This window comes from Saimiri boliviensis, chromosome 8 (assembly GCF_048565385.1).
Source record: "Saimiri boliviensis isolate mSaiBol1 chromosome 8, mSaiBol1.pri, whole genome shotgun sequence".
Classification (NCBI taxonomy): domain Eukaryota; kingdom Metazoa; phylum Chordata; class Mammalia; order Primates; family Cebidae; genus Saimiri; species Saimiri boliviensis.
Genome location: NC_133456.1, coordinates 30,718,901 through 30,738,045, shown reverse-complemented (window position 1 = coordinate 30,738,045; position 19,145 = coordinate 30,718,901). Strand labels below are relative to the sequence as shown.

Genomic DNA, 19,145 nt, shown 5'->3' with positions numbered 1-19,145 from the left:
CCATTTTATATTGATCCACAGTTCATTGGTGTATTGTTCTTCCCTTACTTCTCAGTTATTTTTTTCTCTGTGTTATGTTTTGGATAGTTTCTATGGACATATTTTTAAGTTCACTAATATTCAATGTATTTTATAAAAAAAATCTCTAGATACTCTACTTGAGATAGGTAGATAGATAAGTGGATAGATAGATTTGTATATCTACTTAACATAATGAGTCTTCTCTATCTTTTCAACATATGCAATGTAGTATAATGTTTTACTATGTCTATTATTTCTATGCTGTTTTATTTCTTCACCTTTTTCTATTGATATTTCTCCTTGTTACCAGTTATATTTTTTGCTTCTCTGCATTGAATTTCATACCTCTTGTATTTATTTTTTGGGTGCTGAAGGTTTTTGTATTTCTAGAGTTATTCTTGATCTTCGTTTAGTATGTAGTTAAATTATATGGAAACAGTTTGATTTTTTTTGTAACCTGGTTTTAAGCATTGGTAAGCAGAACCAGAGAAGTGTTTATCTTAGGGAGGAATTTTTCATCATACTGAGGTAATATTCTCTGAGTACTTTGCATGATGTCATGTGAATTCTGAGGCGTTGCACTTTTGCTGGTGGGAACATGAAAAATTCTTGTCTCAATATAAACTTTCTTTGCTTTTCGTTTTGTTTTCTTGATTTATTCCTCAAGAAGGATTCTTTTTCTTCTTGGTTTGTTCTTTCCTCAGTCTGAGGTAGTTTCTTCAAACTTACTCCTTTATTAGTGCTTCAAGATGTAAGGAGGACCCTCCTGCAAATCTCTAGGGCTCTTTTTGTGTGTCGTATTTTCTTCTTTGCTATTCAGCCCTACCAACTCTAGTTGTTCTTCACCTCCCTAGCTTGTTAGTTCTGTCTCCTCACTCTGTAGGCCTGCTAGATTTTATCTGGATTTCCCCTCCTTTTGCTGGAGCCTGGAATTTCACGGCAGGCAGTAAACTGTTGCTATCATAAGCCTTTCCTTACATATTTTCTCTCCTTCAGGGATCATTGTCATTCCCTACCTGATATGCAGTGTCTTAAAACTTGTTACATACATTTTGTACAGATTTTTAATTGTTTTAGGTGGTGAATAAATCTGGCCCACACTTTTTCATTATGGCCGTAAGTGGAGACTACTTTATATATTTATGCAAGCAAACAAATGAGTAAATATACATACATATACATATATATGTCATATCCTTTAGTATAGAATATGTAAGTAAATTTTGCTATGTGGTGCTTTCTCATTCTCATTTTTTACCTCCATTCCTTCTCCTTTTCTCTCTCTCTCTTTTTTATATGTTTTATAACTATCTTTGTGTAGTGTAGATGACTTGTTACTATTTATTTTCTAGTTTTCTTGTTTTTTATTTTATTTATCATGTTTTGAATGTAGATATTTTATATTTTCATATAGTCAAATATATCAATCTATTCCTTTATGAACTCTGAGTTTTAAATTATACTTAGATTTTTGATATGTCAAGATTTTCAACCTATTTACCTATGTCTTTTTAAATTAATCTTATTATTTATATTATTGACTCTTTGAATTTATTTTAGTTAAAAGAGTGTTCAATCAATTTAAAAAATCTTAAATGAAATGAGGTGTATTTAAAAAATCTTAAATGAAATGAGGTGTATCTGGATTCTTTTTTTTTTTTTTTTTTTTTTGAGACGGAGTTTCGCTCTTGTTACCCAGGCTGGAGTGCAATGGCGCAATCTCGGCTCACCGCAACCTCTGCTTCCTGGGTTCAGGCAATTCTCCTGCCTCAGCCTCCTGAGTAGCTGGGATTACAGGCACACGCCACCATGCCCAGCTAATTTTTTGTATTTTTAGTAGAGATGGGGTTTCACCATGTTGACAAGGATGGTCTCGATCTCTTGACCTCGTGATCCACCATCCTTGGCCTCCCAAAGTGCTGGGATTACAGGCTTGAGCCACCGCGCCCGGCCTTGGATTCTTAATTCTTGTTTAACTTCATGGAACAAAGCTGCTGTCTTTCAAATTTTTGTCATTTTTTTCAAATCGCTGGAATATTAAGCAATCTGAGCTATAAAATTTAATTTGCCTCTACTAAGACTAAGATTTTTCAACTTTTTATTTATAAAAGTAAGGGAAACTAAAAAGCAAAACATCTCAATAAATTAGTTTTTCCTTTGCTCATTAATATTGGTGCTAATTTAAATGTTAGAATCCTTGACTTTTATTATATTAGACTCGGGAGACCTGGTGTTGATTGCTATTGCCAACATGAAAGTGGTGCAGCTGTCCTACAGCTCCAATTTTTGATCAATGAGGTAAGGATTATTTTCTGACTACTTAAATCAGACACTCCCCCACTAATAGTAAATCCATTGATATAATCATTTAAATACCATGATTCTAAATGCTTAAATATATATGTATGCAATATTACTTCTGATTACATTTTGACAAAAGACTGTACTCCTATATTGGCCAATTTATTAAATTTTAAAGAAAAAAGATTGTATATACCAGATTCTGTTATTGTTACTATATAGCATAATTTAGTTTCATTATTTAAATTTTTAAAATAATTCTAATGTCCTTTGATTGCTTCACTGTCCATTAAATTTTTCTTCTATTCACTCAATTCCCAACAACTTAAATTTTGTAATCATGGCCTAACTTCACGTTTTATCTTTATCTTTTCTGAAATGATCTTTTTTTGTTTATATACCTATGGGCCCTTTTATTTGTATATATCTCCAAATGCTTTTGTTGGAATATATATGCATTTGTATTTATTTTTGTATCCATAGCTATTATGGAAATGAGCTTTCTACCCTATCTGCATTTTTATAAAATTATAGTGATGAGGAACTCTCTAAAAACAAAATATATGTTTATGAAGCTTAGAAAAGTTGCAGATATTCCATTAGTAGAAGGCTACTTGAGACTTTCTTGAGTCAGATTTTTATAGTGAAACTTAGAGTCTTCTAGAGCTTCTTTTGTGTTAAGTGAGCCAATCAATGTAAAAATACTATAAAAGTTTGTGCCATGCCAAATGCAGGCACTTAGAAAATTGAACTGCCTTGGAAAAAAAGCTTGGTTATTTTCTCATGGCATGACAATGATCTTTCGTTCAGTGCCTGCATATATTTGTGTATATCTATTCCTGTATATCATCCTAAGAACTTGCAGTAGTAAATGTGGGTAAAATGTCTCATAGAACTTCACATCAGAGATACATGAGGCAAGTAAGGTATTGGTAAATGTTCACTTTCCCTTCTCTTGGCTCAAAATCTTTCTCAGAAGACTGTGAGATCCTCCTTATTGACAAACCTAGCATATTTCACCTTGTAGGCACACTTACTATGGGGTACTGAAATGAGAAAGGAAGGTAAAGAAAACATTTGAAAAATATTTCATTGTAATAACAGCCTTTTTGAGGTCTCAGTGCTACTCTGTTGTTCCTTGTTGAGGGATCTCAGCTTTTGCCTTCTGCGTGGATATATACTGGCAGGCATAATTTGTTTCCATTTGATTTGTACTGAGTCTGATCCTTTGAGATTTGTCTTTCAGGTCCTATGCTTGCCCCTGTAATACATAACTAAGAATAAATAAAGACAAGCCTTCAACTTCCTTGCATTGTTCACATCATTTATCTTGAACTACTCTCCCTATGTACCTCACACAAAGCATCTGTACTTTTTCCCAAACTTGCCAGTTTCTGACCTGACTGGTGTTTCTATTCATAGTTTTAAATATTTTCACAGATCTTTATAATGCTTTTGGTAGGTTCACTTTGCTTTCATAGATTAACTTAGACACTCTGCTGATGTGCTTATTTTTATGTGTCTGTCCCTGTTTGTGCTATTATGGTTAGTAGTACTGTTCACTTCCCTCCAACAATAAGTCACATCTCAGTTTTATCACAGAATTAAGAATACTGGCCAGGTGCAGTGGCTCACACCTGTAATCCCAGCACTTTGGGAGGCTGAGGCAGGTGGATCATGAGGTCAAGAGAGAGATACCATCCTGGCCAAAATGGTGAAAGTCTGTCTCTACTAAAAGTACAAAAATTAGCTGGGCATGGTGGTGTGCACCTGTCATCCCAGCTACTAAGGAGGCTGAGGCAGAAGAATTACTTGAACCTAGGAGGCAGAGGTTTTAGTTAGCTGAGATTGTGCCACTGTATTCCAGCCTAGTGACATAGCAAGACACCATCTCAAAAAGAAAAACAAAACCAAAAAACATAGAGTTTGATACTAGAATTATTTAGGTATTATACTAAGATATTAGTGACTATATGTTACTTTAATTCCATTGCCTTTGGCATGTTATATCTTCTGTATAGCATGTAACTATCTCTTGTAGAGAATGTTTTATTGTTGTTACATATCATGTAACATATCACCCTATCTCAAGTGAACTTCCACCTCTCTTAGAAATGAGACCAGTATACTGTGTCTCAAAAGAAAATCAATTGTAGCTCATCAAATGCTTCCAAGGAATCCTAATACATTTCTAGTTTCTTTATAGGAAGCATAAAAATGAAGCAGGCAAACAAACACAAAAATTATCATGGCATATATAGAATACCTTCTATTTCATGGCAGGAAATTATCTGAGTTAATGTTAAGATGTATATATCAAGGGGATAGATCCAAGGTGGCTGAATAGTAATAGCTCTGGAGTGAAGTCCCCAGTGAGAGAAACAAACACAGAGTGTGAGTTATCACCACATTTCCAAATGAGGTACCAGGTGCATCTCAATGGCACTGTTTGCACAGTGGGTGTAATCCAAGAGGGGTGAGCAGAGGCAGGGTAAGGCGCTGCCTACCCTGGAAGTGCAATCCACAGAGGAACACTCTCCCTACCCAACGGAGGCCATCAGGGGCTTGTCCATTCACTCCAGCACTCCAGTTCAGATACTGTGCTTCTACAGTTTTTGCTGCCCACAGACCAGAGATTCCTGGGCCAAAAAGTGCTACAAGTTTTGAGCACAGCTGATTCAGCTGGTGCTGCGGGTTTCCACACAAAAACTCACAAAAATCTGGGTGGCCGTTTCAACTGGTTCCTGGAATGGACTGGGAGACAGCTGCCCATTCACTGAAAAGGTGGGAGCTGAAAGTGGGGAGCCAGGTGATCTGGCTCAGCAGGTCCCATCCCCACAAAGACCAGCAATCTGAAACACTCTGGATTCAGAGTGTCACAGCAAGTGTAGCCAGACCCAGGACAGTCCAGCTCTGTGTGGGGAAGGCTATCTGCCATTATCAAGGCAGTCCACCACTACTCAGGCAGTCCACCATTACTGAGGCAGTCTACCATTACTGAGGCAATCTGCCATTACCAAGGCAATCCACTATTACTGAGGCAGTCCAACATTACGGAGGCAGACAGCTATTATCAAGGCAGATCTAACTGTATATCTATAAACAAAGCTGCAAGGAAGTTTACACAGAAGCTGGGCAGAGCCTGCAGCAGCTCAGCAACACCTCAGCTGGCAGACTGTGACTAGACTACCTCCTTGCTGGGCAGGGCATCTCTGATAAAAGGCAGCAGCATGTCAAGAACTTATAAATAAAGCCCCACCTTCCCAGGACAGAACACCTGGGAAAAGAGGCAGTTATGTGTTCAGTTGCAGCAGACTTAAATGTGCCTGCCCAGCAGCTCTGAACAGAACAGAACTCCCAGCACAGTACTTGAGCTCTGCTAAGGGACAGACTATCTCCTCAAGCAGCTCTCTGACACGCATAGATCCAAAGAGGCAACTCACAAAGGAGAGCTCTGGCTGACATCTGGTGGGTACCATTCTGGGACAAAGATAACAGAAAAAACTGGCAGCAACCCTTACTGTTCTTCAGCCCCTGCAGGTGATTCCAGGCAAGCAGAGTCTGGAGTGGACCTCCAGCAGTCCTGCAGCAGAGGGGTCTGTTAGGAAAAAAAAGCTAAAAAAACAGAAAGAAATAGCTTCAATATTGACAAAAGGGACTTCGACTCAGAGACCCCATTCGAAAGTGACCAACTACAAAGACCACAGGTAGATAAATCCATGAAGATGGGAATAAACCAGTGCAAAAAGGATGAAAACACCAAAGACCAGAATGCCTGTCCTCCTCCAAGGGATCACAACTCCTCACCAGCAAGTGAACAAAGCTGGATGGAGAATGAGTTTGATGCACTGACAGAAGCAGGCTTCAGAAGGTGGGTAATAACAAACTTCTCTGAGCTAAAAGAACATGTTCTAACCCAACGCAAAGAAACTAAGAATGTTGAGAAAAGGTTAGACAAAATGTTAACTAGAATAACAACTTTAGAGAATAACATAAATGACTTAATGGAGCTGAAAAACACAGCACGAGAACTTTGTGAAGCATACACAAGCTTCAATAGCTGAATGGACCAAATGGATATCAGAGATTGAAGATCAACTCAATGAAATAAAATGAGAAGACAAGAATAGAGAAAAAAAGAGGGAAAAGAAATGAACAAAGCCTCCAAGAAATATGGGATTATGTGAAAAAACCTAATCTACATTTGATAGGTGTACCTGAATGTGATAGAGAGAATGAATCCAAGCTGGATAACACTCTTTAAGATATTATCCAGGAGAACTTCCCCAACCTAGCAAGGCAGGCCAACACTAAAGTCCAGGAAATGCAGAGAACACCACGAAGATATTCCTCAAGAAGAGCAACCCCAAGGCAAATAATCATCAGATTTACCAGGTTGAAATGAAGGAAAAAATGCTAAGGGCAGCCCAAGAGAAAGATTGGGTTACGCACAAAGGGAAGCCTATGAGACTTACAGCAGATCTCTCAGCAGAAACCCTACAACCAGAATAGAATGGGGGCCAATATTCTACCTCCTTAAATAAAAGAACTTTCAACCTAGAATTTCATATCCAGCCAAACTAAGCTTCATAAATGAAGGAGAAATAAAACCTTTATGGATAAGCAATTGATGAGAGATTTCCTCACTACCAGGCCTGCCTTACAAGAGCTACTGAAAGAAGCACTAAACAGGGAAAGGAACAACCAGTACCAGTCACTCCAAAAACATACCAAATGGTAAAGAGCATTAACAAAATGAAGAAACTGCATCAACTAAGAGGTAAAACAACCAGCTAGCATCAAAATGGCAGGATCAAATTCACACATAACAATATTAACCTTTAATGTGAATGGGCTAAATGCCCCAATCAAAAGACACAGACTGGCAAATTGGATTAAAAGTCAAGGCCCATCTTGACTTTATATGGTGTGCTGTATTCAGGAAACTCATCTTATGTGCAAGGACACATGTAGGGTGAAAATAAAGGGATGAAGGAAGTTATACCAAGCAAATGGAGAGCAAAAAAAAAAAAAAAAAAAAAAAAAAAAGCAGGAGTTACAATCCTAGTCTCTGATGAAATAGACTTTAAACCAACAAATATCAAAAGAGACAAAGAAGGGCATTACATAATTGTTAAAAGTTAAATGCAACAAGAAGTAACAATCCTAAATATATATTCACCCAATACAGGAGCACTCAGATACTTAAAGCAAGTTCTTAACAACCTACAAAGAGATTTAGATTCCCACAGAATAATAGTGGGAGACTTTAACACTCCATTGCCAATATTAGACAGATCAATGAGACAGAAAATTAACAAGGATATCCAGGACTTGAACTTAGATCTGTACCAAGTGGGCCTAATAGACATCAGCAGAACTCTTTACCCCAAATCCACAAAATAAACATTCTTCTCAGCACCACATCACACCTACTCTAAAATTGACCACATAACTGGGAGTAAATCACTTCTTAGCAAATACAAAGGAATGGAAATTTTAACAGTCTCTCAGACCACAGTGCAATCAAATTAGAACTCAGGATTAAGAAAATCACTCAAAATTACACAACTACATAGAAACTGAACAACCTGCCTCTGAGTGACTACTGGGTGCATAATGAAATGAAGACAGAAATAAATAAGTTATTTGAAATGAATGAGAACAAAGATAAGATATATCAGAATCTCTGGGACATAGCTAAAGCAATTTTTAAAAGGAAATTTATACCACTAAATGCCCATGAGAGAAAGCAGGTAAGATCTACAATCGACAACCTAACATCACAATTAAAAGAACTAGAGAAGCAAAATCAAATTCAAAAGCTAGCAGAAGAAAAGAAATAACTGAGATCAGAGTAGAACTAAAGGAGATAGAGACATAAAAACCCCTTCAAATAAAATAAATGAATCCAGGAGCTGGTTTTTTGAAAAGATCAACAAAATAGACCACTAGCCAGATTAATAAAGAAGAAAAGAAGAATTAAATAAATGCAATAAAAATGATAGAAGGGATATCACCACTGATCCCGCACTGGAAATACCTCTATGCAAATAAACTAGAAAATCTAGAAGAAATGGATAAATTCCTGGACACATACATCTCCCAAGACTAAACCAGGAAGAAGTTGAGTCCCTGAATAGACCAATCACAAGTTCTGAAATTGAGGCACTAGTTAATAGCCTACCAACCAAAAAAAGCCCAGACTAGACAAATTCACAGCCAAATTCTACCAAAGGTACAAAGAGGAGCTGCTACCAATCCTCCTTGAAACTATTCAAAACAATAGGAAAAGAGGGAGTCCTCCCTAACTCATTTTATGAGGCCAGCATCATCCTGATACCAAAACCTAGCAGAGACACAAGAACAACAGCAACAAGGAAAATTTCAGGCCAATATCCCTGATGAACATAGATGTAAAAATCCTCAATAAAATACTGGCAAACCGAATCCAGCAGCACATCAAAACCTTATCTGCCATGATCAACTCAATTTTATCTCTGGGATGCAAGACTATCTCACCATGTGCAAATCAATAAACATAATATATCACTTAAACAGAACCAATCACAAAAAACACAAGATTATCTCAATAGGTAAAGAAAAAGCCTTCAATGAAATTCAAAACCCATTCATGCTAAAAACTCTCAATAAACTAGGTATTGATGGAACGTATCTCAAAATAATAAGAGCTATTTATTACAGACCCACAGCCAATATCATACTGAATGGGCAAAAGCTAGAAGCATTCCCGTTTGAAACAGGCAGAAGACAAGGATGCCATATCTTCCCACTCCTGTTTGACATAGTATTGGAAGTTTTGTCTGGGGCAATCAAGCAAGAGAGCAGAAATAAAGGGTATTCAAATAGGAAGAGAGGAAGTCAAATTGTCTCTGTTTGCAGATGATATGATTGTATATTTGAAAAACCCCATAGTCTCAGCCCAAAATCTCCTTAAGCTGATAAGCAGTGTAAGCAAAGTCTCAGGATACAAAATCAGCGTGCAAAAATCATAAGCATTCCTATACACCAATGACAGACAAAGAGCCCAACCATGAGTGAACTCCCATTCACATTTGCTATAAAGAGAATAAAATACATGGGAATGCAAGTTACAAGGGATGTGAAGGACCTCTTTAAGGAGAATCATGAAACACTGCTCAAGGAAATCAGAGCAGACACAAGCAAATGGAAAAACATTCCATGCTCCTGGGTATAAAAAATCGATATTGTCAAAATAGCCATACTGCCCAAAGTAATTTATATATTCAATGCTATCCACATCAAGCTACCATTGACTCTCTTCACAGAATTTAAAAAAAAAAAAAAAGAAAAAAACTGTGTTAAATTTTATATGGAACCAAAAAAAGAGCCTGTGTAGATAAGACAATTCTAAGCAAAAAGAACAAAGCTGGAAGCATATATTTCAAACTATAATGCAAGGCAATAGTAATCAAAACTGCATGGTTCTGGTACCAGAATAGATATATAGACCAATGAAACAGAGCAGAGGCCTCAGAAATTATGTCATACATCTACAACCATCTCATTTTTGACAAACCTGACAAAAAGAAGCAATGGGGAAAGGATTCTTTATTTTAATAAATGGTGTCGGGAAAACTGGCTAACCATATGCAGAAAACTGAAACTGGACCCCTTCCTTATACCTTATACAAAAATTACCTCCAAATGGATTAAAGGCTTAAACATAAGACCTAAAACCATAAAAATCTTAGAAGAAATCCTAGGTAATAGCATTCAGAACATAGGCATGGGCAAAGACTTCCTGACTAAAACACCAAAAGCAAATGGCAATACAAGCCAAAATTGACAAATGAGATCTAATTAAACTAATGATATGCTGCACAGCAAAATAACCTATTATGAACGTGAAGAGGCACTCTATAGAATAAGAATAAATTTTTTCATTCTATCTATCTGAAAAAGGGCTAATATCCAGAATCTACAAGGAATGTAAACATATTTACAAGAAAAAAACAACCTAATCAAAATGTGGACCAAGTATATAAATAGACACTTCTAAAAAGAAGACATTTATGTGACCAACAAACATATGAAAAAAGTCATCACCACTGGTCATTAGAGAAATGCAAATCAAAACCACAATGAGACACCATCTCATGCCAGTTAGAATGGCGATCATTAAAAAGTCAGGAAACACCAGATGCTGGAAAGAATGTGGAAAAATAGAAATGGTTTTACACTGGTAATGGGAGTGTAAGTTAGTTCAAACATTGTGGAAGACTGTGACAATTCCTAAAGGATCTAGAACCAGAAATACCATTTGACCCAGAAATTCCATTACTGGGTATATACCCAAAAGACAATAAATCATTCTAATATAAAGACACATGTGCATGTATGTTTATTGCAGCACTGTTCACAATAACAAAGATTTGGAGCCACCCAAATGCCCATCAATGTTAGACTGAATAAAGCGAATGTGGCACATATACACCATGGAGTACTATGCAGTCATAAAGATGGGTGAGTTCATGTCCTTTGTAGGGACATGGATGAATCTGGAAACTATCCTTCTCAGCAAACTAACAGAAGAACAGAAAACTAAACACCGCATGTTCTCACTCATAAGTGGGTGTCAAACAATGAGAACACATGGATACAAGGAGGGGAACATCACACACTGGGACTTGTCAGGGGTAGGGTTCTAGGGGAAGGATATCATTAGGAGAAATACCTAATGCAGATGACAGGCTGATGAGTGTAGCAAACCACCTTGGCACATGTATACCTATGTAACAAACCTGCAAGTTCTGCATATATATTCCAGAACTTAAAGTATATTTTAAAAAAGAATCTTAATTTGATTTTATAGTTATATGAAATTGTAGTTAGAGAAATGCTTTTATTATGGATATTGTTCTTTATAAATAATAAACTTCTTGGACTGTAAGAAGGAAATTATATTAACTATACTTTTTAGGAAGAATATACACTTTTTAAATGTACAGAAAATTCTTGCAAAGGAGAATTTTTATATGACCTGTATTCAATTTTATAAGATTGCATTTTGTATTTGCTTCTCATTAAGGTTATTTAGTATATGTGTGAATAGTAGAAACAGAAAAAAATCTAAACTATTTTTTTCCCATAGAAAAACCTTTAATGGTCGTAATGATGCTGTAATAGTTAATTCTCTCTATTGGTAAATTAATAATCCTAGGCTAGTCTTCCTCATATTGAAATGTAGTGGGTCAGTTTTCTCTTCCGTGCTCAGCATTCTTACCCTTCCTGATTGAGATTTATGCACTTATTCTTCCTTATATCTCTGGGTTATATAGAGACAACTAATTTTTCAGATAGTAAAAAATTGAGTAAAGTAGCATGTTTCTGCTTCACAAAAACCCTGAATTAAGTAAATCCCATACTACTTTATCTTCTTTTTGTTCTAGGGTGCGTTGGTCAGTGCAAGTTCAGATGATACACTTCATTTGTGGAACCTTAGACAAAAAAAGCCAGCTATTCTCCATTCTCTTAAATTTAACCGAGAAAGGTAAGAACCTATGAGTTAAATAATTTCTTAATGTACCACAAAATTATTTTTTGAACAAGTTTTGGTTAATTTTATCAGCTTTTTTTCTCAAATTTCAACAGCTAGAAATAATGTAATGTTTATTCTGACTTTTATGGTGGTTTCTTTTTTATAGGAAATGCATAATTAATATAGATCCAGTCACCTACTAATGCAATGTTTATTAGCTTTAGGAGTTTATGAGCTGAGATTATGGTGTTTTCTACGTATAGAATCATATTATCTGCAAAGAGAGATCATTGATTTTCTTTCTTCCTTTTAATATTTACAGGCCTTTTATTTCTTTCTCTTGCATGATTGCTCTGGCTAGAGATGCAGGACGTTGAATTGTACCAGAAGCCTTTTCTGCATGTATTGAGATAGTCATGTGGTTTTTGTTTTCAGTTCTGTTTATGTGGTAGATAATATTTATTTATTTGTGATTATTGAACCAACCTTGCTTCCCTGGGATAAAGCCTACATGAGTGTGGTGGATTATCTTTATCATGTGCTACAGGATTCAGTTTGCTAGGTTTTTTTGTTTTTTGTTTTTTGTTTTTTTTTTTGAGAATTTTAAAATGTGTGTTCATCAAGGATATTGGCCCTAATATTTTTTTGTTGTGTTTCTGCCAGGTTTTGGTATCAGGATGAAGCTGGCTTCATAGAATGAGTTGGAGAGGAGTTCCTCCTCCTCAATTTTTTGGAGTAATTTCTGTCAGAATGGTACAAGCTCTTCTTTATGAATCTGGTGGAATTTGGCTGTGAATCTTTCTTGTCCTGGGTCCTTTATGGTTGGTAGGCTTTTTATTACTGATTCAATTTTGGAACTCTTTATTGGTCTGTCTAGGGATTCAGTTTCTCTCTGGCTCAATTTTGGGAGTTCATATGTTTGCAGGAATGTATTCATTTCTTTTAGACTTTCTAGTGTATGTGCAGAGGTGTTCTCTGAGGGTTTTTTATATTTCTGTAGGATTGGTGCTTATGTCTTTTTTGGCATTTCTGATTATTTGGGTCTTCTCTTTTTTTCTCTTTATTAGCATAACTAGTGGCCTATCATATTTCTTCTGTCAAAAAAACAACTCTTGTATTCATTGATCTTTTGTATGTTTTTTTGCCTCTTAGTCTGTCATTTCAGATTTTATATTAATTATTTTTATCTTTTGCTAGCTCTGGGTTTGGTTTGATTTTGTTTCTCTAGTTCCTCTAGGTGTAATGTTAAGTTGCTAATTTAAGATTTTATGAATTTTTTATGTGAGCATTTAACAGTATAAACTTTTCTCTTAGCACTACTTTAGCTGTGTCCTAGAGTTGCTGGTATGTTTTTTTGGTTCTCAGTAGTTTCAGAGAATTTCCTGATGTCTGCTATAATTTCATTGTTTACCCAAAGGTTATTCAATAGCAGGTTGTTTAATTTCTATGTAATTGTATGGTTTTGAACAATTTTCTTAGTGTTGATTTTTATTTTTATGGCATTGTGGTCTGAGAATGTGGTTGGTATGATTTCAGTTTAACAGTTTTTCTGAGGATTGTTTAATGTCCAGTTGTTTTAGAACTAAAACATTTAGGGATTCATTTTAGAGTATGTGCTATGTCCAGATGAGAAGACGGTATATTCTGTTCTTTTTGGGTGGAGCAGTTTGTAGATGTCTAATTTGGTTCCATTTGGTCAAGTGTTAAGTTTAGGTCCTAAAAATCCTTGTTAATTTTCTGGCTGGATGGTCTATCTAAAAACTGTCAGTGGGGTGTTGAAGTTTCTCACTATTATTTATGGAAATCTAAGTCTTTTAGTTGATCTCTAAGAACTTGCTTTATGAATCTGGGTGTGTCTGTGTTGAGTGCATATATATTTAGGATAGTTAGGTATTCTTGTTGAATTGAACCCTTTACCATTATGTAATGACCTTCCTTGTCTTTTTTGACCTTTGCTGTCTTAAAGTCTTTTTTTTTCTTTTTTTTTTTTCCTGAAATTAGAATAGCAACCCCTGATTTTTTGTTTTCCATTTGCTTGGTATATTTTCTTTTATCCCTTTACATTGAGCCTATGGGGTGTCATTGCATGTGAGATGGGTCTCTTGAAGACAGCATACCATTCAGTCCTTCTTTATTTAGCTTGCCAATCTGTGCCTTTTAATTGGAACATTTAGCCCATTTACATTCAAATTTAATGTTGATATGTGTGGATTTGATCCTTTCATCATATTTCTAGCTGGCTATTGTGCAAACTTGTTTGTGTGGCTGCTTTATAGGGTCAATAGTTTGCATACCTAAGTGTGTTTTTGTAGTAGCTTATAACAGTCTTTGCTTTTCATATTTAGCACTCCTTTCAGGACCTCTTGTAAGGCAGGTCTGGTTGTCATGAATTTCCAGACAAGCATTTGCTTGTCTGGAAAAGATCTAATTTCTCCTAGGTTTATGAAGCTTAGTTTGTCTGTATATGAAATTCTTGCTTGGAAATTATTTTCTTTAATAAGGCTTAATATAGGCCTTCAATTTCTTCTGGCTTGTAAAGTTTCTATTGAAAGGTCCTCTGTTAGCCTGTTGGGGTTTCCTTTGTAGGTGTCTTGCCTCTTCTTTCCAGCTGCCTTTTCACTTTTTCCCTTTTATTTCAGCCTTGGAGAATCTGATGATTATGTGTCTTTGCCATCGTCTTTTTGTGTAGTATCTCACTTAGGTTCTCTGCATTTCCTGAGTTTGTATTTAGGCCTCTCTAATGAGGCTGGGGAATTTTTCATGGATGATACTCTGAAATACATTTTCCAAGTTTCTTACTCTCTCCTTATCTCTTTCAGGGACACCAATGAGTTATAGATTTGATCTCTTTACATAATCTCTTATTTTTTGAGCATTTTGTTTATTTTTTTCTCTGACTGCTATAGTTAAGAGAACCAGTCATTGAACTTACAGATTCTTTCCTGAACTTGGTCTATTCTTCTGTCAATACTTGTGAATACATTATGAAATTCTTGTAGTGTGTTTTCCACTCTATCAGATCAGTTTGAGTCTTTATTTTATTTTTTATTGTTTTCAGATGGAGTCTCACTCTGTTGCCCAGGTTGGAGTGCAATGGTGCGATTGTGGCTCACTGCAACCTCCACCTATTGGGTTCAAGCAATTCTCCTGCCTCAGCTTCCTAAGTAGCTGAGACTTAGGCTCATGCCACCACATCTGGCTAATTTTTGTATTTTTAGTAGAGGCAGGGTTTCTTCATGTTTGTCAGGCTTGTCTTGAACTCCTGACGTGGTGATTCACCCACCTTGGCCTCCCAAAGTGTTGGGATTACAGACATGAGCCACTGTGCCTGGCCAAGTCTTTCTTAAAATGTCTATTTTATCTATCAGCTCTTGTATCATTTTATTGTCATCCTTAGATTCTTTGTATTGGGTTTCAACTTTCTCCTGAATCTTTATGGTCTTCATTTTTATCCAGATTCTGAATTCTATTTTTGCCATTTTTGTCTGGTTAAGAATTCTCGCTGGGGAACTAGTGTAGTCATTTGTGGGAAATAAGACACTCTCTTTTTGAGTTGCCAGAGTTCTTGTGCTGGGTCTTTCTCATCTGTGTGGGCTGATTTTTTTTTTTTAATCAACTGTGGTGTAATCTGAGTACAGTCAGTTGACTTCCTTTCTAGATGTTTTCAGAGGGCTGAGGCTTTGTGCTGGATTTTTATTTGTAGCTCATTTCTTGTCCTTGGTTTCACAGGGAGGCATATTAGCAAAATGTTTTTCATGTTGAAAATATTTTGGGGTTGTGATCCAGTAGATGGCACTTAAGCATAATTGCCAGTAGGCAGGCTTTTGCTCAGCAATGTGCCACCTCTATTTTTTTTTAATTGCATTTTAGGTTTTGGGGTACATGTGAAGAACATGCAAGATTGTTGCATAGGTACACACATGGCAGTGTGATTTGCTGCCTTCCTCCCCTTCACCTATATCTGGCATTTCTCCCCGTGCTATTTCTCCCCACCTCCCCCCCATCCATCCCCCACAGACCCCAGTGTGTAGTGCTCCCCTCCCTGTGTCCATGTGTTCTCATTGTTCAACACCCGCCTATGAGTGAGAACATGCAGTGTTTGATTTTCTGCTCTTGTGTCAGTTTGCTGAGAAATTTCAGTCTCTTAATGTTCTGAAAGCGTGGGCTCCTTTCCCACTTGAGCATTGGCTGCATATCTTGTCTTGGTATTCCCAGGCTGCACACCACAGCCCTGGGACAAGCTCAGGCTTTTTCTTCCTTACCTTGCTTGGAGGCAACAGGGGAAGGAACTTTGCCAAGGTCAGTGGCTGTGGCAGAGGACTTTTCACTTTCTTTCTCCTTGGGGCTCCGCCCTAGAGAAATGCAGAGCTGGTGTCTTATTGTATTCAGCCAGGTGTGAAGTGGCTGTATTGTGGGTTCAAGGTTGGTGGGAACTGCCTGGTTATGAGTAGGGGGGATGGAGGGCTCATGGGGGAGACAGAATAGCCTCTTCTCCTCTGGGCAACAGCTGCGGTTTGTTCAAGGTGTGGTTTAAGCACTCAGGTCTTTGGTTTTTTCTCAGTCTGAGGGTGATATGGGAGGTGGGTAGGGAAGTACTAGGTAGAGAAGGGTGGTTTCTGTGGCAAGGACTCTATCCTCATGCCTTTGCCCATAGACCTACACGAGAACAGGCACTCCTGTTTTCCCTCCCAAATGTTGCATTTTCCAAGACCATTCTGGTCTACCATACCCCGATCCTGTGCCCATATAAACCCGAAAGACCATAGTGGGCATGACACACACAAATGGCTAGACATCAAAAGGAGTAGAAGAGCAAACCAACAGACACTAGCACACATGGGCAGGCCATTAAGGTGGGATGATTCAGAATTCAGTTGGGACTGAACTCCAGGGGAAGGCCACCTTCCCAATCCATCTCCCTTTTGGCTCCCCATCCACCTCACTGAGGGCTACATCCACCACTCAATAAAACCTTGCACTCATCTTCCAAGCCCACTTGTGATCTGATTTTTCTGGTACTCTAGGGCAAGAACCTGGGATACAGAAAGCCCTCTGTCCTTGCCACAAGGCAGAGGGTCTAATTGAGGTGATTAACACAAGCCTCCTTCAGACTGCAAAACTGAAAGAGCTTACTATAACACATGCCTGCTGTGTCTTCAGGAACTATAAACACTCAACCCTAGACACTGCCATGGGGTTGGAGCCCCAAAACGCTCCCCATGACCTGCCCATCTGCATGCTCCCCCTAGGGGTTTGAGCAGCAGGGCACAGCGAGTCACACCTCTCTGTCACATGTACTATGTGAGGGGGATAAGGGAACATTAGTCTTGTTTCAAGAGCAGAATGGTTAGTACCACTGCAGTGGCAGTGGCAGAGGGGTTTTCAATTGCTTCTGGGAACTCTATCTGAGGGAACACAGAACTGTTGCTATTGAGGATGTTCAACTCAGGGGGTGTGGTGGCTGCACTGAGGCTGGGCTTGTCTCTTTATAGCGACTGTGTTGTGCTAGCAGTATAAATAAAGTCCTCAAGGTTTTTGTTTCATCTGTAGTTCAAGGGCAGCTAGGGCATAACTGCTGCCATGGCAATAGCAGAGAGGCTTTTGGTTCCTTCTGGGAGCCCCTCTCCAGTGAAACACAGAGCCACCAGCAGTGAGAATGTTCAGCTGAGGATGGGACATCTGTTTTGCTGTCCCAAGCCAGGGACACTGCTTGGTGAAGAGTCTGAGGTGAGGACTCACAGGGAAGAGAGACTGAGCTCCTCTCTGGACTATGGCTGTAGTGTGGTATAGGTTCCAGTATAACAACGAGGCCCTTTGTCCCTTCCCCAGCCTGAGGGGAGTAAGGGGGGTACTATTCCAGCTACAATGGTAGAAGGGCTGTTGTTTGTCTCTGGGATTTCCTCCTCAGTGAAATGCAGAGCTGCCATCTGCTGAAGTGCTGAGGCAGGGCAGGGTGATTGCGTGGGAAACGAGGTCAAGAGGTACTGACCAATGAAATGTAGTGGAAGCAGGGATTCATGTGGACAACAGTCTGGCTGCTTTTTCATAAAGTGGCTGTGTTTTGCTATGGGTTTGTATTGGTCCCCAACCACTACACTTCCTCTCAACCCCAAGAGCAACAAGAGCAAGGGCTGCAGGGCAGCAAAAATGGTGGCTTGCTTTTTCCTTTGGAGCACACTGTTTCAGAAAAGCACAGAGCTGCTACTAGCCTGAGAGCCTAGTTGGGGGTGGCTGGAGACCCCTGTAGGGTGGTACTGTCCAGAGAAGAATAGCAGGGTTGGGAAGCCATGTAGAAAACATTCTGCTGCTTTTCTGTAAGGTGGCTGCACTGTGCTAGGAGTTCATGGTAGTCCCTGATCACTGTATACCTTCCTGATCTTGGGGACATGAGGAGGGAAGTTTGTGGGGCAACAAAAAAGGTGGCCTGCCTCTCCCTTTGGAAACTCTGTCCCAGGGAATTGGAGAGCTGGTACTAGCCCAAGAGTCCAGTGCAGGGTGCCTGAAGTTCTAGGTCAAGAGGCATTGCCCAGTTAGGATTAGCAGGTGTGAGAGCTCATGTGGAAAAAAGTCTGTCTACTTTTCCTTAAGATGGCTGCCTTTTACTGGTTGTCTACAATTGCCCCAGTCACTGCGTACACTCCCCAGCCTGAGGGCAAACAGGAAGGAGAGTTATATGGTCTGCCTCCCCCTCTGGGAGCTCAGTCCCAGAAAAGCACAGAACTACTTCTGATCCGAGAATTCTGGTAGGGCAGTGGTGGCCTCACTAGTGTCCCAGGTTGGTGGGCCTTATCCTGTACCTCACAGGATAAAGCCTATTAGACCTTGTTCCTCTCCAGCACCATGGATTGAGCCCCTTTCCTGGGGACATTTGAGGGAGCCTGGCCAGAGCTCAGTTGCTGGTGTTGGGGTGCCTGTTGATCCAATACTCCTGGGAGTGATGGCTCCGCCCAGACTCCACATAGCTCTTTGCATGTTGGTCTGGAGGCCCTGGTTGGACGGATCATGAGGATGATCCTGAGTTCAAGAATGCAAAGGTCCATGGCAGAAGCGTGGATCCCTGGGGACTCTCACTCATTGTTGCCTGTGCTGGGAGGACTCCCCTAGCTCTGTGTCACTTCTGGGTGGGCAGTTGTACTGTCTTACTCTTCTGGTTGAAGAGCTAGCGTCCATTCACCACTGTTTCTTCTCTCCATGAGAATGGTGCTAATTAGCCACTTCTAGTCAACCATCTTGCCCCAAATCTCTATATTTAGTATTTTTTTTTTAATGAGGAAGGGTATTTATGTTATAGACACTTGTT

General features: G+C 38.6%; 1 protein-coding gene across 7 annotated transcripts in view; it reads left to right on the top strand.

Annotated features, from left to right (window-relative positions):
• STXBP5L (syntaxin binding protein 5L) overlaps positions 1 to 19,145 on the top strand; it is a 413,694-nt gene that overhangs the window by 77,920 nt on the left and 316,629 nt on the right. For all 7 annotated transcript variants that reach the window (XM_074404291.1, XM_074404290.1, XM_074404292.1 and 4 more), the window contains exons 4-5: positions 2,238 to 2,319; positions 11,757 to 11,857. In XM_074404291.1, coding sequence (XP_074260392.1) covers positions 2,238 to 2,319; positions 11,757 to 11,857 — 183 coding nt within the window. The remainder of the gene's footprint in view (positions 1 to 2,237; positions 2,320 to 11,756; positions 11,858 to 19,145) is intronic.